Raw genomic sequence first — 27,073 nt, forward strand, 5'->3', positions numbered from 1 at the left:
CATTTTGTGCTTTAGCTTTTCTTATTGCCTAATGAATATATAACTCTTCAAGCAGGCTTTGCTCCTTTACTCTGCTCTAGATTTGTGTAATGCCTGTGGAATGCAGCTATAGTTTGGTTGATGCTGTCATTGTGCGTTTAGAGTTGAGGCTTTCTATAAGTACGTATGGCTGACCGCCTTTTGTTCCAATGGCAGTTGAAATATTGAATTATAGAGTATCTTAAATTTCATGAAATGTTTCTCGATGACAGGATACTCCAAAGTGGGGTTCTGAGATGTTTAGTGCCACATTGCACGCCTCACAGAATGTTCTCGCAATGTTGTTGCAATGTTGTGGCGATGTTGTGATACTTTACTGGGAAAACTCGCAGTGATGAAATGAAGAGTCTCAAACCCAGCCCCGCGCCCTCGCCTCTCTCTGGCTCTGCCGGGAGACTCTGCTCTGACTGCCGCAGGGAAGGCGTGTACAGACAGCGCTCACACTCGCCCAGGCCCCGGACTGGAAATGGCAGCTGGATTAGCCATTTCCTGCAGGATGTGTCACACTTACGGGAGAGATGATCCCGTCTATTGGGTTTAATTCATAACGGGGAGGGACGAGGTCCGTTAAAGTAGACCGTGTGTCAGTGGTGGAGGCTGGGTCCCGGGCCTGGTGGGTGTTCTCTGCACCCTGTCTGACATCATCCTCATGGCTGACAGGATTCACCGCGGGTTGAATGACCCTTCAGAGTCTGACCAGAAAGCCCCGGTCATGACCATGATCCTCACCACCGCGTGGTCTCCGTGGCTGACCTGTCTGTGTGAGTGGGATCTGACTCCAGCTGATCCTCTGCCTAAACTATCATTCACTCAGTCAGTTACACTGCATAAACCAACCAAGATGAGCCAATCTCAACAAGTATTGGACACAAATGTTTGCCAAGACAAGACTATTACAGCACTTGTTAAGGCAGGGCTTTTTTGTAGTGCAGTAGAGCCCAGTAGAAACAGATGAACATGAATAGAAAGTGTCCAGAGCAAATTGAGAGGTTGGTTGTGCATAGTGCCCAAAACTGGAGGCTGAAATCCTACACCCAGCTCAGGTCTCGGGCTTAGTCTCAATAGTGCATGCACCGCTGCCCACTTATTAATGTCCAAGTGGATGAATTATGTAATTACACGCATAATCTTAAAGAATGGCCTGTTCTATGCAGGGAAACTGAATTAAAGTGCTTGAACGGCGCTCCCACAAAAACGGCCTGGTCCTTCTTAATCTCCCTGACGGTGGCGGTTTCTCCTGGAATGAGCCTTAAATGCTTTTCTCCTTAATCTAATCGGGTGATTGAGCGGGAACTGAGGCGGGCCGTTGTCTCCGCCGGGGTTTTCCAGCCGGGAACACTGCACACGGATTCGGGATCTTCCCGAGCGGGAGCCCGGAATCCCGCAGCGGCGTTCCGGCCAGGATGTCAGAGAAAGGCCAGCGCACTCATTCCCGCGTCCAAATCCGTCTTTTCATGCAGACTGCCAGCTGTGGTCACCCTCCTTGGCCGTGTTTTATTTATTCAATTTTATATTTATTTATGTATTTATTTTTTGCCCAGGAGGCTGTTTCCGCAGTTGTCCTGACTGCCCCAATTAAAAAAAAAAAACAACAGCCATGCTGCCAAACCCTTGTCTGTAATTGGATCTTGAGTGTTTTGGAACCATGTGAGCCAGGGATGGATTGTCTGGGTTTATATATAAATATAGTTGGGGCTGGAGCAGCTCACACAGGCTAATAAAGGCGGTGTGGAGTGCTCTTCCCCTGTTTCACAATAGCACAGGATGGTCCTCCCTTCTCCAGGGCTCCTAATGGGCCTGACCTTTCCTATCGGACCAGGCCTTTATTCTGCCCTGAATGTGAGCCTTTGGAGTAACAGAACATCGCTTCCTTAGCAGGAAGCACCGCCTTGTATCCGCAGATGTGCTATTATTCTGCGCAACACGTTTCACAGCAGATAGAAATGAAAAATAGCGATGAAAGGTTCCAGGGCCAGGTCGGAAAACAGCTCACTTGCCTACTATTGAGTATAAAGTGGTATACAGCTTGTATGCAGCTTGTATACGTAATAGTAGGCAAGTAAGCTGTTTTGGACCTGGCCTAGGTGACATGGATTTATGGAGGAGAGAGTTGGTAGAGCCTCAAATTGGAGGTGTTGAGTTTTCCACTAGAGTGCTAATGGTAATGAAATCACAGGGAGTATTTTAGCACCTCTCTCATTAATACAAGCTGGGGTATGTTACCGCTCGGATGGTAAATTACTTTCATTCTCAGACTGCATGAGGGGGCAGTTAAAATGGCTGTAATGATAGAGGAGGATTTCAGGGTTTTATTGCTCAGGTGGGTGAGAATACAAAGCGTGGGGGGTGCTTGATTCAGGATCTAACTCTTTGTTAGAGACATAGTTGACGTTTTGCCAACACTGTGTCTGCTGGTCACATGGATATACGGTGTGCGGCAGAGTTAGTTTTGTAGGTCAAAATGTATGCGGGCTGTTTAACGTGACATTCCTCAAGAGATCAGTTGTGTGAAGAACTGTGTGATCCTCGGACAGGGCCTGGCGTTTTCCGTGATAGATCCAGAAGCACATTTCTACACTTCAAACACAGTCTGGCCATTTCAGAGAAAGCCCCTGCTGTGTTGCATTACAGTGCGGTACGGTATCATGGGTGGAGTTCTGTTTCCATATAAGGAGATCGGCTCTCGGTCAGTTAGTAGCTGGATGTGTGTGGGCGAAGAGTGATACCGTGCTTCAGAACAGGATATACTGCTGGCTGATTGAAGCTGCCTGATTCTTTGCCCCTCTCATTTCTGCCTGGCTAGGTTAACATTATGATTAGCCCAATTTGTAGTAAGTATGTGTTGTTATGAGCTGTTATCTGAAGCCATTATTCCTAAGATCTCAAATATGTGATATGTTCTTAACTGAATGTAACAATCGCTACTGGTAATTGAAAGCAATTGAGTTCTACAACACTGACCTTCCAAAACAACTACTTTTCAAATGGTTAATAATGTGATAATTTGGAAATGTTCTTATGCTTATAAATGAGCAGTGGAAATCTTACTGGGTTCAATCAAATGAAAATTTAGGCACAAGGATTATTAAACACTTTTTGTTTTTTTTAGGAAAGAAGAAGTCCAAATTTCAGACATTCAAGAACTTTTTTGTGAAGAAGAAGAGAAAAGAAGCTCCTGCCCCAACTGGGGAGAGCCCTCTGAAATCCAGCCAATCCAGCGACAATGTTAACGGCCCCGAGGCCACGCCCACCCAGTCCCATGCAGACCAGGACTCTGGGTAAGACCACATGTGCAGTGACCATATCTATACTCCAGTATGTCGGCAGAGCAGTCACCTCTGGCTCCTGCTTGCTTGTATCCCTTTAAGTTGTGAGGTCACAAATATGTGATTAGAATGTTCTTAACTGGACATTCTAATCACAATTATGTGATTAGAATGTTCTTAACTGGTTTGTGATTAGAATGTCCATTTAAGAACATTCTAATCACAAATATGTGATGAGAATGTTCTGAACTGGTTTGTGTTTATAATTTTCTTATCTGAACATTCTAATCACGAATATGAACAGAACATTATTATGCTGATGTAACAATCACAATTTGGTATTTGAATTTCAATGGAAAACCTACACTTCAAAGGGTTAACAACTGTTCCTAGTCTAAGGAACCATCACATCAGAGATTTCCAACATGCGCATGTGGTTGGGTCTCCTCTGGTGGCATTCATATGGACTTTTACGTTAATAATATGTGCAAGTCAGGATGAGCCTATCAAGCGGATTGCTGAAGTGGTGTGGAAATTTCAGGACAGAGAGGTTTATTTGACTTCCAACATGTAAACCATTAAAGCCCCTCTCAGAATACAGAGTAAAAACAATGATTCAATTACTTTCACTGAAGGCATCTATTGTGCATGGCAAAGGCACATTTTTCTCCTAATAGGATGTACACTTCAGGGAATTAATCTTCTGCCTTCCACATACTCGTCGAGTTTTTGATATATTAGATGTAAGTGAATTTCCACTCATTAGGCATACTGCTTCTTGCTGAATGTGATTCACTTTTGTGACTTCTTCTTTTGGCATTGACTCATAATGTCTCTAGGATTCAACCGGTGTTATATCATAAAAGCCACACTGATGGTAAGATAATAAGAGCATTTCAGTTCACTCCAGCTTGCTGCAGTGCACTTGGGATTTGTACATTTCTTTCAGCATTTTAGAATGTCTCTTTCCTTTCCTCCCCTTCAAAGTTCGAACGTTAACATGGGGAACAAGGCCATGTCACATGACAGCGTCTTCGTCTCTGATTCGCACTCGTCGGAAGCCAACGAGGGCCTGGCGTCCTCTCAGGACAGCCTTCACGGGAAGGTGAAGTCTCTGCAGGTAACAGTCCCTGGGCGTCGGGGGGGTGAAGGGGGGTGAGGGGGGGTTATGCATTTCGACACGCGCCGCGGGTATTTGCTACAAGAGCTCAGGCGTAACGCAGCGGGGAGAGAGTGAGATAATCAGCATTACCTCCCTGGTACCGCGAGCACTGGGTGGGAAGTAAGCAGCTCAGTCGTAAGCCCACAGACACAGATGTATGCCTAGAGGGCCCCTGCTGTCCCAGCCTGCGTCTGCTGGTCCGCCCCCCACAGGAGGAGCCAATCGTAAGATCCTGTGCAGAGATGTGGGGGGGGGGAGGGGCCACAGCGGGCCCTGTCCCATCCGAGGCAGGTTCCCCGCAGCATACCGATGGTCTGGCCCGTCCTGTAAAGACACGTTTCCCAGCTCCAACAATAACAGGAGCGTAGACGAGGTGCTAACGGGACTCCTGCATGACTCTGTGGGAGAGGCGCCCTGCACGCTGTTGTCAGAGCACATTCGGTTCATTTGAGGAGGGGAATGTTCCGCCGGGCTGATCCCTCTTTCCGAGCGGGATCATAATGGGAGGATACGGATCTTTCCAGAGTTTATTGGGTTGGCTCACGTTACTCCGTTAAGCCTTAAAGGTGTAACGACACAAATATGTGATTAGAATGTTCTTAACTGAACATTCTAATGCTGATGTCACAATCTCTGCTGGCAATGGAAAACATTGGAGTTCTAGAACACATTCCAAAAACACCAACTCTTCAAATGGTTAAGGAGGGTCCATTTTGTACATTTCCACAAGCCTTGCGTCAGATCGCAGCCCTGTCTGTGCTCAGGTTACAGCATGTTTGGTATTTCCTGAACTCTTGGTCATGTCCTTAAGCATCTTAGTTTTTTTTTCTCTCTGTAAATCATAGCTCTTCTCCCCATAACAACTACAATGTACAAGGATACATACTTGTGTTATGAGACAAGCAGGAAGAGGGTCTGGCATGCAGGAATAATATAATTGAATTGACTGAACTATTTCAGACAGGAAGACTATAGATGAATGTACGAGACAAATACTGCATCTGAGTCTGCAACTCTGGCCCTGGAGGGCCACAAGCTCTGCTGGTTTTTCTTTTCACCTTAAAATCAGCACCCAAAACAAGTAACTAGGTGAAGTGAGTTAACTGTACAATCAACTCCTCTAATTGATTGATTAAGTGCAGGCTGACAAAAGTGTCTCTCCAGGACCAGGGGTGCAGGACCCTGCTGTGGTTGAATGGAGCTGGCGATGTGGCCTGTAGGACCACCTGTTGGGGAGTCTGTGTGGGGTCCCCCCAAACACTGTGTGTATGTGCTTGTGTGTGTGTGTGTGCGTATGCATGTTTTTTCTGTGTGTTTGTGTTTGTGTACATGTGTGTGTGTGCGTGTGTGTGTATGTGTGTGTACGTGTGTGTGTATGTTTGTGTGAGTGTGAGTGTGTGTGTATGTGTGTGTGTTTGTGTGAGTGTGTGTGTGTATGTGTGTGTATGTTTGTGCGAGTGTGTGTGTGTGTATGTTTGCGTGAGTGTGTGTGTGTGCATGTGTGTGTGTGAGTGTGTGAGTGTGTGAGTGTGTGAGTGTGTGTGTGAGTGTGTGAGTGTGCGTGTGTGTACATGCGTGTGTGTGTATGTGTGTGTGTGAGTGTGAGTGTGTGAGTGTGCGTGTGTGTACATGCGTGTGTGTGTATGTGTGTATGTGTGTGTGAGTCTGTGTGAGTGTGTGTGTGTGTATGTTTGTGTGAGTGTGTGTGTGTATGTTTGTGTGAGTGTGTGTGTGCATGTGAGTGTGTGAGTCTGTGAGTATGCGTGTGCGTGTGCGTACATGCGTGTGTGTGTATGTGTGTGTGAGTGTGAGTGTGTGTGAGTGTGTGAGGGTGCGTGTGTGTACATGTGTGTGTGAGTATGTGTGTGTGTGTGAGTGTGTGTGTGTATGTTTGTGTGTGTGTGTGTGAGTGTGTGAGGGTGCGTGTGTGTACATGCGTGTGTGTGTATGTGTGTATGTGTGTGTGAGTATGTGTGTGTGTGTGAGTGTGTGTGTGTATGTTTGTGTGTGAGTGTGTGAGTGTGTGTGTGTGTATGTGTGTATGTGTGTGTGAGTGAGTGAGTGAGTGAGTGAGTGAGTGAGTGAGTGAGTGAGTGAGTGAGTGAGTGAGTGAGTGAGTGAGTGAGTGTGTGTGTGTGTGTGTGTGCGTGTGTGCGTGTGTGTGTGTGAGTGAGTGTGTGTGTGAGTGTGTGTGTGTATGTGTGAGTGTGTGTGTGTGTGTGTGTGTGTGTGTGCGGGGTCCTGCTGAAACACTCCCCCTGTCTCCCTGCAGATGCAGCTGAAGCAGGCCATCAGGCTGGGCTCTCCCCCATCTCTGCTCTGTGGGAAGAAGGGGGACGACGCCGGGGCACTCTCCGAGGACGACGGCCTGCCCTGCAGCCCCCCCGACATGTCCACCCTGCACACCGTCCTGACAGCCTCCACCCAGGGGGTAAGGCCTCTGTCACCACCGTCCCCCGGCCTGACCCCCTCCAACACAAACAACCCCCAACAGCCCCTCAGCCTGACACCCTCCTACACAAACAACCCCAAAGTAGCATACACTATCCTCTCGATCCTCTGCCCACCCAAACACACAGCCAACCACTCTGTGCCATCCCTCCCCACACGTGCACCCTCACACACACACACACACTCACACACTCTCACACACACTCACACACACACACATACACATCTTCAATCGATACATACGCCCTCACCCAAATACACACATTCTCCCAAGGTAAATCTGGTATCCGCCCCACATCTCGCAGTGTCAGTCTACCTTACGGCTCGCGTTGTGTTTCATGCTCTGCCGTGCTGCTGCTAGGCTAATGCTAATGCGTGCTTACTGTTGTGCTGCTGCTAGGCTAATGCTAATGCGTGCTTACTGTTGTGCTGCTGCTAGGCTAATGCTAATGCTAATGTTGGCTTACTATTGTGCCGCTGCTAGGCTAATTCTGATTCTGGCTTACTGCTGTGAGGACTGAAGCAGCAGCTTATCTGAATGTTATGCCTTTTGGGTTGGGAGATTGTGGGTTCCCAGTGAGCACAAAGGTAGGGCAGGATGCCCGCTTCGCCCTTAAAGTAACACTTATATTGTCATGTAAGGGGCTGGGGGATTTCTATCTCAGTTCTTTCACTTGCATAAAGACAGCAGACCCCATGCTGAGTAGGCTCGCTAATTTGCCGATCAGATCACAAGAAAAGGAGCTCTTTGTGGTTTTCCGCGTAACAAGAGCAAAGAAGAAATAGGAGTCAGTATTAGGAATAGTATGAATCCTTCCCTCTGCTAACTACCAATGCTATAATGAAAAACAGGCTCAGGTTGATATAATTTCAAATATAATTCTCTCCCTTTAGTGCGTTATACTGTTTGGAGGTACCATAGCACTGTTGAGACTTGGTATCAATGTCTTGGCAGTGTTACAGACAGACTCTGGGAACGTTGCCTACAGTGCTTAGGGGTTAAAATATGTGTCCAATTCCGTGTGTGAGCTGCACAGGGATCTTAGGCCTTGCACGCGGAGAATTATTCTGCCATCACTGCCTGTTGTTTGAGCTTCTAGACGACATCTAGGCAGTTCATTTTCTAAAGGTCCAACTGGCTGCCCTCCATTTTGTGGTTTCCTGCCAGTTGCAGGCCCTGCAGGAAGGAGATATTTTCTAGCGGGAGGACCCAGGAAGTGACATCCTCCAACAAAAGGGAGATAGTAGGATAGTGAGGGAATTGACTTGAACAGAGTGTAGTGTCCCTACCAGGAAAAGAGGCTTGAATCGTGTGTTGCCTGAGTGGTGGCCTTGGTAGGAATATGTCAACACTCTGCTGGCTGAAGCTAGCGAGGCGGACTCAGTGTTTTACGGTTGACGTTGCAGCCATTTTAATGGAATTTCTGAGGTTCTTCTGCATAAGTATGTTGATTTAATACCTAGGAAAAATCTCCATGGTGATCACATTTTTCCATGTAGCTACAGACGTGTTGTAAGAAAGAGTTCAGGGTCAGGTTTATGGAGGACTGGGGAGTGGAGGAGGGGCTATTTTGGAAGAGGCGAGGCCTGTACAAGCAGGCCTGGTTAAGCTTAAGCCAGACGAATGCAGCTGCATTGACCCCCAGTGTTCACTGCATGCTGTTATTACATGGAAAGTATTTAAACTGTGCACCTGAGGCACAGACAGTTAAAATTGTGTAGGGAAGTGTAGGGAAATGTGGTCTACCTGACTAGCAGGTAACAGGGACACTCTTTGATAGCCACAAGGGAGTCATTTAATGACCATTTTTGTAGGTGTTGCTGTGTGATCAGGAGTTAGGAATAGAGAGGGTGAGAAATAAATGTAGCAGGTCTACCAAGTGTACCCTCTCAGTGAAAATATCTTATCTACTCCACATTACATACAACCCCTTCCCTGCCTTATCACACCAGCAATGTAGCAAGCATCAGATTAGTGAACTTTACAGCAAAAAAGGAAAAGTTTTTTTCTTTAGTGTCAATGTTTGGCCAGTTAGCTCAGCAGCAAAATGTTGAAGTGCAGACCTCGTTGACATTATTCACTTTCCTCTCCTCCCTCTGTTCTTGTGAAATATTAAATTGTGAAATGTCCCCACCCCCCCCCCCCACCCCCCCCCCTCTGCCTTCTAACCTGGTCCAGAGATCGAGTTCACTGAGCCTGGAGGGGTCTGACAGCGAGGACGAGCAGGTGAGAGAGTGTGTCCCCCCCGCCCTCGACACCCCGTGCGCACACAGAGAGGCGTGTCCGTAGGGAACGCCGCCCGGGAGCATTTTGGACCACGGGCCGGAGTTACATTCCATTTCGGGACAAACGAACGGCGCGCCCGCCCTGCCCTGCGCACGTCCTTCCTCTGTGAGGAATGACAGTCGAAATTTGAATTGATAGTCTGTTGAAGGACGGCTTCCCCACCCGTTTGTTTTATTTGTTTAAACGCTTCGTCTGCCGCGCTCCGTCTAATGGATCAGCTGAAAGCTTACGAAACGTTGACATTTGCAAGCTGTTCCGTTTCATTTGGGTACGACTGTGACGCGCTGCAGTCACTCTGCAGTCTGCAGAGTGCGTGTGGTGGGGGTAGGTGCTTCTGCGAACAGAATTCAACCAAATCATTCCCCAGAGGTACATGGATGATTGTGTAGTACATCTGTGTTCGATAGCAGACACACCCCAGGAGATGAAAGATAATTATGGATCCATAAGTCCAGCCCCAGAATTCTACTGATTGACTCGAGACAAGAGCCTTTCTAGGCCTCATTACTGAGCCACATATACAGAGCACAGATGGTACCATGTAAACACACAATCACACATGCACACACGCATACGCACACACACACACATAAACCGCTCACGTACATATACACACACAAACACACACATACTCACACACACTCACACACACATACACACACACACAATCACACATGCACACACACACACATACACACACACACACACACACATACACACACTCACACACACATACACACACATACACACACACACAATCACACATGCACACACACACAATCACACATGCACACACACACACACATATACACACACACATACACATAAACACACACATACATATACACACTCAAGCACACACATGCCCACACACACACACACACACATACTCAAACATACATGCACACACACACATATCCACAAACTCACACACTATCCACACACACACACACACACACATACAAAATACACAAGCTGTGTTCACCTGTATATAAGCTTCTTCTATGGTGCTCCAAGGCGCAGTGAAATACATCAAGTCACCTAGTCAGTCATTAAATAACATTTTTAATGTCTGTTCTGAGCATACAGTTTACAAAACGGCACTTTTATGTACATACAGTAATAATTATCTATCTGTTATGAAGGTAGCATGGGGAGATTGTACGGTGGGGAAATTTCAGTCTTAAGTCCTGTAAAATGGACCCCAGGAAAGAGTTTACTCTGATGTGTGTGGCAGGTAAACAGGGCCCAAGTATAAATGCTTGGTAATACCCAGTAAACACTCTTCCGAAGCCACGGTCTCTGGAGCCACTAAAGCAGCTTGCAACTAATTTGGGGGGGAGGGAGCAGCTGTCACAAGAGAGAAATTAGGAGTGAGGGTGGCTGCCATTTTGTTTCTGCTTTTGTATCATGGCAAGGCAACAGCAAGGCAAAAACAAAAAAGATTAAAGAACCTTGCCTGTGAGCATGTGCAAGGCCTGTGAATTTCTCTCTGCTCGTAAATAACATTATCTAATTTAGCCACCGCTGAAAACAAATGTGCATTTCGATTGCGCTCCTGGTGGCTACTGGCAGGGGGAAATGTCATGAGGCATGATTAAATATCTGAAGAATTACAGATGTGAAAACGGGACTCTTCTGGGATCCTCTGAAAAGCCGCTGATATTGTTAGCGGAATGCTTGAGGGCCGAGGGGGGATAACTGACAGTCTCCCCCCAGCCCTGGGCTCTGATTGAGTGTCTCAGACAAACGCTGCGGCCCTTTTCGTGATGCGTTGCGGGAGGCTTACGGGGTGGAGATCTCCTGCGTGTCACTGCTGGATGGGAATCCAGTCAGACCCTGTGGGAGTAGGCCTGCTATGACTACCAGCTGCTGGCTTCCAGGGAAAGAAACCACCGCCATGCAATCGGCTAATATAGACCCAGGGAGGAAGATTCAGATATGCCTGCACATACAATGACACAAGCACACAAGCAGGTGTACACAAACACGTACACATGCACACATGTGCTCTAACAAGTGTACACACTGTGATGGATACACACACACTGGTGTACACACAACACACAAGCACATACTAACACACGTACACACAACAGACACAACCATACAGACACATACAAACACACAAACATGCAACAGACACACACACACACACACATACACACGCGCACACACAGACACACACACACATACACATACACACACAGACCCCACTCAAAATTGGGGTCAGCTGCATTTCTCCAACATTTACAGCTCCCCTCTGGCTGAACCTCAGCTGTAGCAGAGACGGAGAGTGTTTTGCACTCTATAAAAAGGCAGCATTATTTCCAACTTTAAAACCAGAGACAGTGTTCCCCTCATCCACTTAATCTCAGATGCAGTCTTTCCAGCTCTTCCTCAGGACAGATTTCTGAAAGCCCCATTGTCCTGTACTGTTTGAGTGTACATTACATTACATTACATTATTGGCATTTGGCAGACAAGAGCGACGTACAGTTGATTAGACTAAGCAGGAGACAATCCCCCCCTGGAGCAATGCAGGGTTAAGGGCCTTGCTCAAGGGCCCAACGGCTGTGCGGATCTTATTGTGGCTACACCGGGATTAGAACCACCGACCTTACGTGTCCCAGTCCTTTACCCTAACCACTACGCTACAGGCCGCCCCTGTACACTGCAAAGACCACTGAAAATGCCTAGATATTTTACACATCGATGTTTTACTGGTGTTTTCAGTGATATGCCCCTCCCCTGGAAACAGGCTTACTTACACCTTATGCATGTGAAGCTGAACCTGGCCCCTGCAGGAGTGCAGAAGATGGTCCAGTTGTAACCACCTCACTGAGTTCAGTTGAAATCTTGCCTGTTCCATTGTCTGAGATGTTAGCAGTAATGCTAATGCTAAACACCCATGTACTCGAGAGTTTATCTCATTCACAGCTTGTTGGTGTAAAACAATAATGTATGGTATGGTATTCCAGGAATTTGCTTCGCAGATCAATTTTGTTTACAGCGAATAGCCAGGAAGTATTTGTGTAGATGGCAAGAAGAGGCTGTGTTGCCTTATCTGTGTGACTAATGTCAACGTGGACAAAGTGAAAAATACAAGGATGTAGCACAAAGACTTCAAAGAGAGGTGGTATTTTTAGACAGCGCTAGAGTGGCAAAAGGTCACAATAGGTCTGCCCTTAATGGTCTGTTTGTCCAGCTGAGTGTTCTTCCGTGACTTGTTTTTTCCTTCATCACACATGTTAAAGAAGGAAAACTATTCAAGGAATTTATGTGCCTGTGAGCAGTTGAAACATTTCCCAGATCAGCCTTAAGAGGATTCTTGTGGAGTAAACGGCGTGAAAGGGTCATTCTCCGGGGGGAGATAAAGCTGTGTCACTCATTCAACACATATCTGGACTGAGTAGTACATTCACTTCCAGCTGCCTCGAGATAATAATCGTTTTGACAATGAAAAATATTTTTAATTTTTAATCTTTTTCAATTCCTTATTGACTAGGTGATTTGTATGTCCAACAAACCACTTTCCTTGTGTTTATTGGGTTTCCGATCTTTTTATGTACATGTCTGAAAATGCGTAATTACTAAAACACTCAAGTCTGTGGATCAAAATAATTTGGTACCGTGGAAACAAACTTGACTGCTTTTTTTGTATATTTAGTTTTCTTTCATCACTGACAGTTGAATGAAATAGACAAGTAAATGCATGGATAAAAAGAATAAACAGAACAAGTCACTGTTCACCTTTTCACGTGTAATTCTGAATATGATAAAATACAAGGAAATGATCCCAAGGTGCAGCATGTGGCATTTCTACATCTTTAGTTAAGTGAAGTGGCGGCCTGTAGCGTAATGGTTAAGGTAAATGACTGGGAGACGCAAGGTTGGTGGTTCTAATCCCGGTGTAGCCACAATAAGATCCGCACAGCCGTTGGGCCCTTGAGCAAGGCCCTTAACCCTGCATTGCTCCAGGGGAGGATTGTCTCCTGCTTAGTCTAATCAACTGTACGTCGGTCTGGATAAGACCATCTGCCAAATGCCAATAATGTAATGTGAAGCCTTGTCTGGCTGTTGTGAGAGTGAAGCGTTGTTTGCGTGAAGCTGGATATTCTGTTGTGAAACTCTGGCTGTCTGTGCGTGTAGATGTCCCTGGAGGCCTCGTCCAGACCGGTCAGTCCACTGGTCTCCCTCCCGCAGGACTTCAGTGAACCCGCCAACTTCACCGCCTGCCTGAACAACTCTGCCGCCCGGCACCGCATCGCCGTCAAGCAGCGGGCCTGCGCCAAACGGAAGCCTGCCAGCGTAAGAGCCCGGTCCCCCCGACCCAAAAACGAGAGGCCCTCCAAAACTAGCCACTCCGCAGACGGCAGTCACACGGCAGAGACCTGCCCAACCTCACCGCGCTGTCCTCAGGCCAGCGTCCTCAGTGTAGCGGCTCTTTAGCTCATCTGTTTGTGCTTCACAAGTCCCGCTGATCTGTACGTGTTTGACTTCATGCTACTTCTCTCTGCGTATTTTAAATTGCAGCACCTCAGGGGCCACTCGTGTGATTTAAAACGCATTACACCGATACAGAAATTTGACTGGAGAGGGCTTTAGTATTCCATTGGCAATAAATACCAGGGTTTGGTGTAAAGCTGTATCAGTCATGCAGGTTAATAGTTTGAAAAGTGGGTAATGTTCTGTTTCAGAGGGAGACAGTCGACAGCAGCAAGGTGAAGATTTTGAGTGGGAGAGTTCCTCTCAGAGTGGAGAAAGAGCCCTCGAGTGCAGTCATAACGGAGCCGTCTGCAGAGGAGGAAAATAAAGGTACTGGATTATGGTTTCAGCTTTATCTCCAATAATTCAACATGGAGTCATGTTACAGATAAAAAAAATGTTATCCACCATACCTTTTACTGGAGACTTTAACTGTGTAAATGACATAGTGCATAGATAAATATATGACTTCAGCTTTATCAGTTGAAAGAATGCAGGGGAACTTTGAGGTGACTTGCCTTTTGTTCAGACTTGCGATGAGGCTGTCGATGGTGGTAAAATGGTGACTTTCTTACCGGTGTGGATGGTTGGGTTTCAGATGTGGTGATGACTGAGACAGACGGTGGCGGGGAAGATTCTGAGGCTGAAGTTTCTGCCAAGGCCAGACCAGCTTCGGAGAGGATGGAGGAGGATTCAGCAGCTCCAGAAGAGCCTGCTGAGGCAGAGCACAAGGGCGAGGATGGTTCCTCTTCCTCCTCTGAGGCTGAATTGGACGGGGAGAAGTCTCTCCCAGCTGTAGAGCCTGCCCTGGACCCCGCAGACACGGATTCTGAAGACGAGGTCCCGCCTGAGGAGACAGGCTCCCTGCTCCAGGAGGTTCTGAGCTCACTGGAGTGCCCTTTGACCTCCGCGTTCGTGCTGAAGCCAGAGGCCCAGGAGCTGCAGGTCAGCGAGGTCCAGGACGAAGGCTCGCCTGTTGACAACCCGCTGGACGATCCCACAGACGAGCCTTCCTCCTCACCTGCTGAACAGCAGGAACACGATGAGGAAGAGGAGGGTGTTCTCCCCCCTGGCATCGACATGAGCTGCGGCCTTGCTTCTCGTGATGAAGACGAACAGCAGGCTGACGGAGAGGAGCGCGTGGAATCGGACGAGGGTGAGGATGAGGAGGCTGAAGAGGAAGAGGGCCCCGCTGAAGGTCTCTGTGTAAAAGAACCTGAGCTTCCTGCTGATGATCCAGAGGAAGCAGAAGAACAGGAACAAGCTGTGGAGGACGAGGTGATGGAACAAGAGGAGGTGATGGAACAAGAGGAGGTGATGGCGCAGGAGGAGCAGGAGGCAGTGGTTGAGGTGGTGGAGGAGAAACAAGAAGCAGTTATGGAGGAGGCTCTTGTTGAGGAGGTGGAGGAGGGAGATGCAATAATGGAGGAAGCTCATCTAGAGGAGGTGGAGGAGAAAGAGTTAGTAATGGAGGAGGCAGTAGAGGAGGAAGTGGAGGAGGAAAAAGTGGTCATGGAGGTGGAGAAAGAGGCAATAGAGGAGGATGAGGTGGTAATCGAGAAGGAGGTAATGCAGCAGCAGGAGGAAGAAGAGGAGGAGGAGGAGGAAACTGAGGTGAAAGAAGAGGTGGGGGGAGTAGTAGTGGGAGGGGAGTTGGCTCCAGAGGCCCCAGCAGACCCTGAGGGGGAGCCAGAAGAGGATGATGATGAGGAAGGCGTAGAGGATCTGAAAGTGGAGGTGGCTACAGAGATCCAGGAGCCTGAAGACCCAGAGGAGAGTATGGAGGCAGGGCCCGAACTTGACTCTGGAGAACTGGACTCCGGAGAGGACGATGCCCAGGACATTCTGTCAGAAAGTTGGTCTTACTCCCATACAGGAAGCGTGGAAAGGTCAGAGATCGTCACAGAGCTGTTTCCTGCAGAGTTCGGAGAGGACACCTCCCCACCCCAGCCAATCGGGGTAGCCATCTCCCCCTGCAGCGAGGAACCAAGCACACCAGCAGACCGCTCTATCCGTAGTGCTGACATCGCAGAGGAACTCAGCAGTGGCCCAAGCCCTCCCGAGGATGATGGGAATGTGGCAGACTCTGCGGAGCCCAGTAAGGTCAGGTTCACCATCGCGCCTGCCTGGCAGCGGTCCCTCTCGGGCGGCTCGCCCAAAGAGCCCTCGTTGCCCTCGCCCGTGAAGCCCGAGGCCTTCCAAGAGGCCCCCTCCGAAACGGCCCCTGAGCCAGAGGTCTCTCCCGCCCCGCCCCAGAGCCCCACGGCCCTCTCCTCCGTCAGACAGCCCCCTGCTCAGGACCCGGCCGGGGCTGAAAACCCGTTCGGGGTCAAGCTGAGGAAGACCACGGTCCTGCTCCGCTACGGTTCTGAAGGATCCGGGGATTCCCCCACGACCGGGACTCCTGCGGAGCTGGAGGAACCAATCAGACGCCCCCAATCCGGGGCCCCCAGCGCCAAGCCTGCCCTGCCGAAAAAGCCTGACCCGCTGGAAGACAGCAGTACTGCCAAGCTCAGGAAAACATCAGGTACTGGCCTCCGACTTAATTACTGTTTATAAAAACGGATGGCACATAGTACAGCTCATATCTACTTAAAAGGCAGACCTATGATTACGGAAAACAACACTGGCCTGTATTCAATAACCATTTGTCCTTAACTTTGAACTTATCAAACTCTGTTTTTTATGGAAAAATCATAACTTTTCTTCTTTCATTGTTCTTAAAAAGTAGGAACAAGTGTTGATTTAATCCCAGCCATTCCTTCTCTTAGTTTTATATAGAGAGCCATGTTTTTTTGTGAGCAAAGAGCTGTGTCTATATGTGTCTGTGGGAAGCAGTAAACCCTGTGACCTCATTCCAGTGTAATGGCACATAATTAAACCCGTCTATGAGCCTGTTTGCGTCACATGGTCAGCCGGATGTTAAAATGACTTCAGCGCTCTCTGAAGGCCTGTTGCTGAATGCTAGGAAAGAGATCAATTCTCTGAGCACTTACTGGAAATATTTATTGATCCTGTGGGTGCATGATACCATAACCATTATGCATATTAGTATTGCTGATACTTGCGTTCAACTATCTGGTTCACCAGTTACGGTCTTAAATCCACAACACCCCAAATCTAAAGAGTCTGTGTTATCTCACTTCCCTACAAATAGTTCTCTACAAATACACCTTCAAACGTGGAACTGCCTGCATCTTCGATTGGCTGAGCAGCCACTATTAAATTGAATGTCCTGACCACAACAAACTCTTTTTTTTCCTTTGGCCATGTGCTGTATTCTCAATGTTTTTCTGCTCTTGACATATTAATCAATACATTCTACTGGAAACCTAAACAATGTCATTGTTCAGCATAATTTAAAATACCTTGTTTACTTGGGAGCTTAAAATCACTTATATTGTTGTATAATCAAAAATTCTAAACTCCACCACTGATGCTACATCCTCTCCTGTGCTTTCTGACTGAGCTCGAGTGTGTGTGTGTGTGTGTGTGTGTGTGTGTGTGTGTGTGTGTGTGAGTGTGTGTGTATGTGTGTGTGTCTGAGTGTGTGTGTGTGTGTGTGTGTGTGTGTGTGTGTGTGTATGTGAGTGTGTGAGTGAGTGTGTGTGTGTGTGTGTGTGTGTGAGTGTGTATGTCTGTGTGTGTCTTTGAGTGTGTGCGTGTGTGTATCCCAGTAGCTGCATTATTAGACGCCTGTGCTACATCCTCTCCTGTGCTTTCAGACTCAGCTCTCAGTAGGGGGCCTGCAGAGCCGCCAAGCTCACCCAGCTGGATCTCCGTCGCCAAGCAGAAGCAGAAGAGCTTCCAGGAGAACCCCATCGAGGAGACGCCCGGCCGCAAAAGCTCCATCGAGACGGTAACGCAAGCCTTCCCAAAACCCTCTGACCCCAAAATCCAATTAACTAGCAAATGAATCAAAACACAGCCTAGCATATGTGCAAATGTAGAAAAAATGTTTGCCCCTATGCCATAACTGCTGTGCGTGTAAATGTGAACCTTACTTGAACAAATGTCAATGTTGATAGAAAGCGTGTTATGTACAGCAAGGTTTTTTTCTCATGTATATTCCACTAACCATTAGAGATTAGTCCCTATCCTCAGTTTTGGAAGCAGTGTTGGAAGGTCATGTTTGCTTTCTGATATCAAGTAGAAACTGGGCAGTATCTCTGAACTCAGTGAAACTCAGCCTTTGGGCACTGCCCCAAAGGTAAACCTCCCATTTCTCCTGCTGGGCTGATCCCTTTGGCATCTGAGTTTCAGGAGCTCAAGGGCGAACGCGAACCATTTAAACCACATGTTCAATATTAATATGATAGAGACTGGAGAATATGAATAACCCTCTATATACATTGATATGAAATACTGTTTCACTTTCTGCATGTCATTTTACAAAGCCTATTTGTTCTGTCTAAAGTTTATGTACAGTTGGAAATTTGGAAAACAATGTTTTGGAGTGGGCAGAATCTTCACTAAAAGATTTCATTTTGATGATTCAAACGTGTTTATGCATGTTCAAGGAAGATGTCTAAAGTCTTCTACCAGTTAGATGCAGTTATTGTGGGCTGCTGAAACTTTGGGTTTTGTAAAATATAAAAAAATATATTTTTCAAATACTGTCTCGAAAGCTTTTAGAAATTACTCAATTCAATGAAATGCAGTGGCCGGCTTTGTCAGACTGACTCAGATACAGTCTCGTCTGAAGCTTGCCCAGTGGAATTCCAGTGCTACCTTATTGCTAACAGGCCTGACACCTGCTGGCCACTCACCAACACTACAGTTTGGCTGTGCTAGTCACAGGGAGATCTATCCTCTAATGTTAATCTATCCTGCATCATGTGGATTTTTGTGTCGTTTTAATGGTAGCCCCGAGGTCTGGTATTGATTAGTCATTAATCTTGTTCACAGGATGAAGCCAATCTTTCAAGCTCACCTGTTACAGGTAAATTCCTTTCCCCTTACAAACACACACACAACAATCATATAATCACGAATGCGGTTTCTTTGTTGCAAAATGCACTATGAGCAGTATGCCCCCTTGTGGACTGTACCAGAAATGGTCTTGTCTTTATTTTCAGTCTCCTCTTTTTTTGTACTCATATTTTATTTTTAATATTTGTTGTGTTGTATATTTGACCTTACTTTAAGTTCATTGTTATTGTTATCATTTCTGGCATGTGCAGTTATTTTTTCACTAGTTCAGTGTAGAATAAGCTTATTGGCACAGAGTGACTGGTCCCCCGCTGTGTCCTCAGTGTCCTGTTCCCTGGAGATCTCCAAGCCCGCGGCCGGGGAGAAGGAGGGCAAGAGGGCCCTGGCACACTCCCCTCCTGGGCAGGCAGGCCAGGCCGAGCCCCCCTGGCTGGCCCTGGCCAAAAAGAAGGCCAAGGCCTGGAGCGAGATGCCCCAGATCGTGCAGTGAACCTTCCCACAGGCCCCGCCCTCCCACCTCCCCCTGAACCTCCACAGGACTGTCCACTGTGCCCCTCTCCCCCACCTCCCTCTGAACCTCCACAGGACTGTCCACTGTGCCCCTCTCCCCCACCTCCCCCTGAACCTCCACAGGACTGTCCACTGTGCCCCTCTCCCCCACCTCCCCCTAAACCTCCACAGGACTGTCCACTGTGCCCCTCTCCCCCACCTCCCCCTGAACCCCCCACAGGACTCTCCACTGTGATCCCCCCCACCCCACCTCCCCAAAACTCCCACTGTCCAACATGAACACATTTGCACATATAGAGTTTTTTGTTCTCTTTTTAAATGTCTTATTGTCTTATTTACTCTATACAGTAACGCTCATACGCTTCTGCATGAGACAGAATGTGAACCCTGGTCCATAGAGAGATCGTGACTTAAAACGATATCAGCCATTCAGAGTTAGCGCAGGGTTAGTGCAGCGTTAATGCAGGGTTAACACAGCATTAGCGCAGGGTTAGCGCAGGGTTAACACAGGGCTAGCGCAGGCCTAACGCAGGGTTAACACAGGGCTAGCGCAGGCCTAACGCAGGGTTACCACAGGTTTGTCGCAGGGCTAGCACAGAGTTAACACAGGGCTACGCAGGCCTAACGCAGGGTTAACACAGGTTTATCGCAGGGCTAGCACAGGGTTAACGCAGGGCTAGCACAGGGTTAACACAGGTTTATCGCAGGGCTAGCACAGGGTTAGCACAGGTTTAACGCAGGGCTAACGCAGGGTTACAGAGATTGTTTTTATTCCAGCCCAGGTGTCCGCTCCTCTGCATGTGCGCAGACTGACATTCCTCAGTTGCTGCCTTGATCTTCATTTTCAGGGAAAACTATGCGCTACTGGAGGGCCCTTACTATTTATTATTCTTTTTATGAACTTTTTGTGTACTTTTTATGTATGTTTTTGTGTACTTTTTATGTATTTTGCGTTCTATTTTTGTATTTTGCCTCCCAAAGTGCAAACACAATAAATTTGTGACTTGTATATAATACATGCAGTAAAAAGATGAAAATAACTAAATCTCTGTGTTTACTCTTTTATCGTCCTTCTGGCTCTACATCATGCCATGACAGTTTGTCCCAAATAGAAATATGTTGTTATAAAGATGATGCAATTACTGCAATTGCTACTAAACTATTAAATGTATAATGGTTTATACTTCAAGCTATGATAATGCTATTAAATATTAATACTATGTATTATTATTATTATTATTATTATTATTATTATTATCATCGTCATTATTATTATATCAAAGTAAGGTTATGATAATGCTTGCATTTCGTATATGTGCAGCACTAGTCACCTGGGCAAATGTTATTTTTATTTTCTTCTGCAGTTTGACAAGAACTGTGCAGATGTAGCTGGAGGTCTGTGATAATAAAAAGTAAAAAAAGGCTTTGGAGGATTTGTGGAATTGTTCCCACTTTTAAATGGAATATCTGATCTACTGCCTGGAAATTTATTACAGAGAGCTAGCACATGTATTCTTCGGTAAAAACTTCAATGGGACACATCATTTCTAAGATTTATTTTTTAAAATCTGAGAAAGGCTGTAAATTCTTATAGAAAAGCGAAATAACTGGGAAATTTGTCAAATTGAATAAAAGCAGTGTCTCCACTGACCGTTTTTACAGTACTAAATCAAACCACGTGCCAAGTTACTTGTAGTTTCTTCTTAGAATTTGGTTCATTGTTTCTTCAAACGGTGTTGTATTTAAAGTTCATATTCTTTTCTTTTTTTTCACTGAAAGCATGAGGACTTTGAGTCAAAATATTTGAAAAATGCCATCCAACAGTCTGTGTGGCTGGGAAATTAACTGTATTTTAATAAACTTTGTACTCTTGATAAACTATTTGCTAAACAAAGTTTATTTGTGTGTTTATTCCTTAACCTTAACTGTTTGCTGCAAATCCATTATAGTTTCCAAATGTATCTTTGAATTTAAATAATAATAATAATGTAAGAATACATAACATAACGTTTTCCCCGCCTACCATAGCCATGGACATATTCTATGTTAAATCAGATCTGGGTCAAATACAAATAGGCTACATGTTTGTTTAAAATGTTTGCAAATGTATGTTTGAGGTAATATCAAATACCAAGTATTTCATGCATAAATGTATCTGATTTACTTAAATACTTTCCTGGGAAACCAAGTACTTCAAATAATCAAATCAAATAATATTTAGAACTTTGTAAAAATACATAAGATAATATAATCGATAATACATAGTATGTATGATGGTGATGGGGGATGATGCATTCACAATATATTATGCAGTGCAGTGGCAAATGTAAGTCAATAGAGGGTGCAATAACACTTAATATGACCGATCAACGTTCAGAAACATTGTACATAACATTTGAAGGAGATTGAATGTACTTATCTGTTTTTGTTTCCCTATTTTGTCATATCAATATTTGTGTAAAATATCACTAAAGATTTTTGTGACTTATTTTAAGTATTAAAATTAACTTAATATTAATGTAGCTAATATTGTGTCTTGGTTCATGCAATTGCAACGTTTTAGAGTTCAATGCAGGTTGGAAAAAAACGGAATCAGTCAATGGACGGGGAGGGGGGCAGGGTGCGGTTCAGGTTGTAGCGTCATAGTGTAGTCATGACGACTGAACGGCACACCGAGCCTGCCCAGTCACGCTAGGTGAAACGTGGCAATCCATGACTGTGCAATTATTTATAATCGTTTACATTAGCTTGATATGTGGCTTTAAAGTGTTGATTCCCACTTTTGCACCTTATAGATAATATAGATAATTTTGGGGTTCATTTTGATAGACAGAATGCGACTAAATACATATATTAAATTAACATGTTTGGCACCCTTTTCTTTTCTTTCAATGTTCTCATTTGCATTGGTTTTTAATGGTGTGTCCCCATCTGTTCTAAGGCATTCAGGTGACCCCTATCATAAGTTACACTGGGCAGGGTTATATATATATATTCAGATTTGGGGAAATATTGAACTTAAAACTTAAAAAAAAAAAGAAATTGGTTAAGTTTAATATTTCCCCAAATCTGGCTATATATAGTCACTGCATATATATATAGTCTCTCCAGGCCAGGGACCCCCTACAGTTCATTCGGGGGGCCCCAGGCCAGTGCTCCTGGGATTTGAAGCATTTGCTACTATATCTTATAAACATGAAATGCAGTTTAGGGCCAGCTGATACACATCAAATATCCCATTTCACCAAAAGACCAGGGACAAAAAGACTGTTGCTGTACGGGAAAAACGCTGGCTTGACCTTTCTTTTGTGTCACTAATCTCCGTGACATGTTCCAGGTTACACAATCACATTACTCAAATTCAGCGCTGTTTTAAAGTCCTTTTGAATGAATCACATCATCAGCCACTGCGCAGGGTCACTGTTATATAAGGGGAGACCTGCTGTCAAACGCAGACATACCCTTATATTTCAAAACTGCACTTCTCTTTACGGCACCGCGCTATGTAAAAACTTTATTGTTTTTCGTGACTACGAAGTAAATCACTCTCTCCGCCCACCCACCGGAAAAAAGCCAGCGCCCCATTGCCTCCCTTTTTTCCTGTCTTAGTGGAGTTATTCGTCAGACGGGGCATGTAGCAAATGTTTCCAGTGAACAAACGCAACGGGTCAGAGGGGACTTAGCTGACGCACTCAGTCATAAAATCGCCATTGTTCCGTAACCTCGGGTGTGAGTCCGGCAGATAAGCCTGCATTTTCAGCGTTGCTGTTCGAGAAGACTGCTCCCAGGTGCTTGAAGATAACACATTCTTTACACCAATTGAAAAGTTTCTCCATGACAAATGAATAGGCCTACTTCTTGTTGGTTCCGGTTGCTGTCAGTCTCTCGGCTGCATTTCACCTGCATCGGGTAGAAAGTTGCAAAAAAAAGTGGACTGCTGATTGGCTTAGCTGGTTTATCCTGCTCAGACACCATTCTATTGTGTGAATGCACCAAATGATCTGTTATCTCGTAATGGGAAATAGCGTCACCCCGGTCGTAAATGAACTAGGGGAGACCGGGGATCATTGTTTGTTTGGGAGCTTTTTGCTCCAACATATTTAACTCAATGAGGGTTTGCTACCAATTTCTGTATGTCAAAATAATAGTAATTTAGACATCTACTGCAATATCAAATATCAGTTCACGTCAAACACAGAGTTCCACTACTGGGGATGGATATAGATAGATAGATAGATAGATACTTTATTCATCCCGAGGGAAATTTTAGGCATTCAGTAGCTTATACATACACATATATACACACATATCTCACACACATAAAGATCAAAAGTAAAAAAAAATGGTATGGTTATGGTAATAAAAATAAGGTGCTATGTTAAATTAAATAAATGTGCAATCAAATAAATGTGCAATCGTGGTAGTGCAAAAAGTACAAAGTAAACAGTAAACAGTAGACAGCGTGATGTGGTGGAAGGAGCAGAAAGAGACTCATGGTGAAAAATCCAGTTATCTCCTCCCGTTTTGTGTATTGTATAAATGAATGGCCCATGGAACAAAGGACCTTCTTGACCTGTCTGTTGAGCATGTCAGAGCCAGGAGTCTGCTGCTCAAGATGCTCTTCTGTCGGTTTACATTTACATTTACATTTTATTCATTTGGCAGACGCTTTTAATCCAAAGCGACTTACAAGTGCATAGGTTCTACCACAAGTCAAAGCATCACATCCAGAACTAGAAAAATACACCTGGACTGCTGTTCTAAACATATAGTCGTCATATAAGTGCAATATTTTTTTTTTTTTTTTTTTTGGGGGGGGGGGGTTAGACAGGGATAGGGGTATCAGAAGGGGGGGGGCGGGGTAAATCAGGAGGGGGGACTAAGGTAGAGTTTGAAGAGGTGTGTTTTGAGTCTGCGTCGAAATAGGGGGAGGGATTCTGCTGTCCTGACAGTGGTAGGCAAGTCATTCCACCACTGAGGAACCAGAACGGAAAACAGGCGTGAACGTGCAGCTCGACCGCCAGGTGCCCGTAGAGAGGGAATCGTAAGGCGACCAGAGCTGGCAGACCGGAGTGATCTAGCTGGGGAGTAGGGAGTGATCAGGGATTGTATGTAATGTGGGGCAGTCCCCTTAGCAGCCTGAAATGCCAACACTAGGGCCTTGAATCGGATGCGTGCGGCAATAGGAAGCCAGTGGAGGCCAATGAGAAGCGGGGTGACATGAGCCGACCTGGGCTGACTGGTGATCAAGCGGGCTGCAGCATTCTGGACCAGCTGGAGGGGCTTGATGGCGCACGCTGGGAGACCGGCTAGGAGGGAGTTGCAGTAATCCAGGCGGGAAATGACGAGCGCCTGGACTAGGAGCTGGGTGGCTTTCTCCGTCAGGAGATGACGGATGCTGCGTATATTAAACAGAAAGAACCTGCAGGTTCTGGCAGTGGAGGATACTTGTGGAGCCAGGGAGAGGCAGTTATCAAGAGTCACCCCAAGATTCTTTGCCGTACGGGAGGAGGAAACTACAAAGTCCTCCACAGTCAGTGAGAGGTCGATTGACGGAGAGGACTTAGCAGGGATGTAGAGAAGCTCAGTTTTGGCAAGGTTGAGCTTCAGGTGATGGGAAGTCATCCACGCAGAGATATCAGCCAAGCAGGCAGAGATCTGTGTGGTGATTTGGGTGTCAGGGGGGAAGGAAATGAAGAGTTGGGTGTCATCAGCGTAGGAGTGATAAGAGAAGCCGTGGGAAGAGATAACAGAACCAAGAGACATGGTGTATAGCGAGAAGAGGAGAGGCCCAAGAACCGAGCCCTGCGGGACTCCAGTTCGTAGGGGTTGAGGGTCGGAGAGTGCGCCCCTCCAAGTCACCTGGTAGGAGCGACCAGAGAGGTAGGAGGAAAACCAAGCGAGTGCAGAACCTGTGACACCCATCCCAGACAGCGATGAGAGCAGAATCTCATGGTTGACTGTATCGAAGGCGGCCGACAGGTCGAGGAAGATGAGGACAGAGGAGAGGGATTTTGCTTTAGCAGAGTGGAGTGCCTCAGTGACCGCGAGCAGGGCGGTTTCAGTGGAGTGGCCACTCTTGAAGCCAGACTGGTTGGGGTCATGGAGATTGTTGTGGAGAAGATAAGTGGACAGTTGGGAGCAGACCGCCCGTTCCAGGGTTTTAGCGAGAAAGGGAAGAAGAGAGACAGGCCGGTAGTTGTTCAGGGCAGAGGGATCGAGAGTAGGTTTTTTGAGGAGGGGAGTGACTCTGGCCCTCTTCAGGGAAGAGGGCATGGTGCCGGAAGAGAGGGAGGTGTTGATTAGAGAGGAGAGAAAAGGGAGAATGTCCTCAGATATAGATTGTAGGAGGGGAGAGGGGATGGGGTCAAGAGGACAGGTGGTTGGGCGGTGGGAAGTAAGGAGTTTCAGCGTGTCGGCGTCAGAGAGGGGAGAAAAGGAGGTTAGGGAGTTGGGGAGGGTAGGAGGGTCAGCAGGGGTGGAGGGTTGGGAGAAGGAATTGCGAATAGCATCGACCTTCTTTTCAAAGAAGGAGACAAAGTCATCAGGTGTGAGTGATGAGGGGGGTGGGGGGGGAGGGGGGGCCAGAAGAGAGGAGAAAGTTGAAAACAGTTTGCGGGGATTAGAGGCGGCCGCGTTAATTTTCGAGTGAAAGAAGGAAGATTTAGCTAGAGAGACAGAGGAATGGAAAGATGATAAGAGGGCATGGAAGGAAGCCATATCACTGGGGAGACAGGACCTTTTCCATTTTCTCTCCGCCGCCCGCAGTTCGGTTCGGACAGCTCGTAGAGCATCAGAAAGCCAGGGACTGGGGGGGGAGGCCCGAGGTAGTTTGGTGGTGAGGGGACACAGAGAGTCAAAGGAAGATGAGAGGGAGGACATGAGAGTTGTAGCCGCATCATCGGTAGACAGTCGAGAGAAAGACTCCGCAGATGGTAGGGAGGAGAGGATTGTAGATGAGAGGGTGGAGGAAGACAGGTGGCGTAGGTTCCGTCGACAGGTGACAGTGGATGGTGGGAGAGATGGATGGGTGTTAGAGGAGAGTGGAAGAGAGAAAGAGATGAAGGAGTGGTCAGATATATGGAGTGGTGTTACAGAGAGGTTGGTTGTTGTGCAGCTCCTTGTGAAGATGAGGTCAAGAAGGTTGCCTGCTTTGTGGGTGGGAGGGGAAAGAGTGAGGGTAAGGTCAAAAGAAGAGAGGAGGGAGAGAAAGGTAGACTGGGTGGACTCTGAGTTGAGGTTGAAGTCACCCAGGAGGATCAGGGGGGAGTCATTGACAGGTGAGGAGCTGAGGAGGATGTCCATCTCATCCAAAAAGTTCCCCAGAGGACCCGGGGGGCGATAAACAACAATGATAAACAGTTTGCACGGCAGAGTAACAGAAACCGCATGAAATTCAAAAGAGGAGAAGGAGAGGGATGAGGAGAAGACACTAGATCTCCATGAGGATGAGATTAGGAGACCTGTGCCACCTCCTCTGCCAGAGGATCTGGGTGTGTGGGAAAAAGAGAAGGCAGAGGAAAGGGCAGCCGGGGTGGCCGTGTTCTCAGGTGAGAGCCACGTTTCAGTTAAAGCAAGAAAGTCAAGGTTGAGGTGGGAGGCATAGGCAGATATGAAGTCTGCTTTCTGGACGGCGGACTGGCAGTTCCAGAGGCCACCAGCCACACAGAGATCAATACCAGGGGATCTGGGAGGGAAGATGAGGTTAGAGATATTCTGCCCATGTTGGCGGGAGGCGAACCTCCTACCTGACTGGGACCTGGGGAGAGGAGAGAGGACAGGGATGGGAAGGAAACACATGGAGGGAACTAGGGAGGACAAGGGGAATACTACACAGTGGAATGAGGGCAGGCAGCAAAAACAAAATCAAACATCAGGCTCTCGGACAGCCTCGATGGACACCCGTAGATAGACACCCCCGACTTTGTACACCTGCGA

The 27,073-nt window shown here is 46.7% G+C and overlaps 1 protein-coding gene across 3 annotated transcripts in view; it reads left to right on the forward strand.

The window, feature by feature from the left end:
- zgc:66433 (uncharacterized protein LOC321250 homolog) overlaps window positions 1–21,016 on the forward strand; it is a 37,597-nt gene extending 16,581 nt beyond the window's left edge. For 2 of the 3 annotated variants that reach the window (XM_061234706.1, XM_061234704.1), the window contains exons 3-12: window positions 3,149–3,317; window positions 4,293–4,425; window positions 6,740–6,898; window positions 9,098–9,145; window positions 13,358–13,516; window positions 13,906–14,023; window positions 14,292–16,220; window positions 17,419–17,552; window positions 18,602–18,635; window positions 18,949–21,016. In XM_061234706.1, the coding sequence (XP_061090690.1) occupies window positions 3,149–3,317; window positions 4,293–4,425; window positions 6,740–6,898; window positions 9,098–9,145; window positions 13,358–13,516; window positions 13,906–14,023; window positions 14,292–16,220; window positions 17,419–17,552; window positions 18,602–18,635; window positions 18,949–19,115 (3,050 nt within the window). In that variant the 3' untranslated portion in view covers window positions 19,116–21,016. Of the gene's footprint in view, window positions 1–2,732; window positions 2,871–3,148; window positions 3,318–4,292; window positions 4,426–6,739; window positions 6,899–9,097; window positions 9,146–13,357; window positions 13,517–13,905; window positions 14,024–14,291; window positions 16,221–17,418; window positions 17,553–18,601; window positions 18,636–18,948 lie in introns of those variants that run through there. The other variant, XM_061234707.1, reaches the window with a different exon arrangement.
- Window positions 21,017–27,073: the final 6,057 nt, after the last annotated feature.

This window comes from Conger conger, chromosome 3 (genome assembly GCF_963514075.1).
Source record: "Conger conger chromosome 3, fConCon1.1, whole genome shotgun sequence".
NCBI lineage: Eukaryota > Metazoa > Chordata > Actinopteri > Anguilliformes > Congridae > Conger > Conger conger.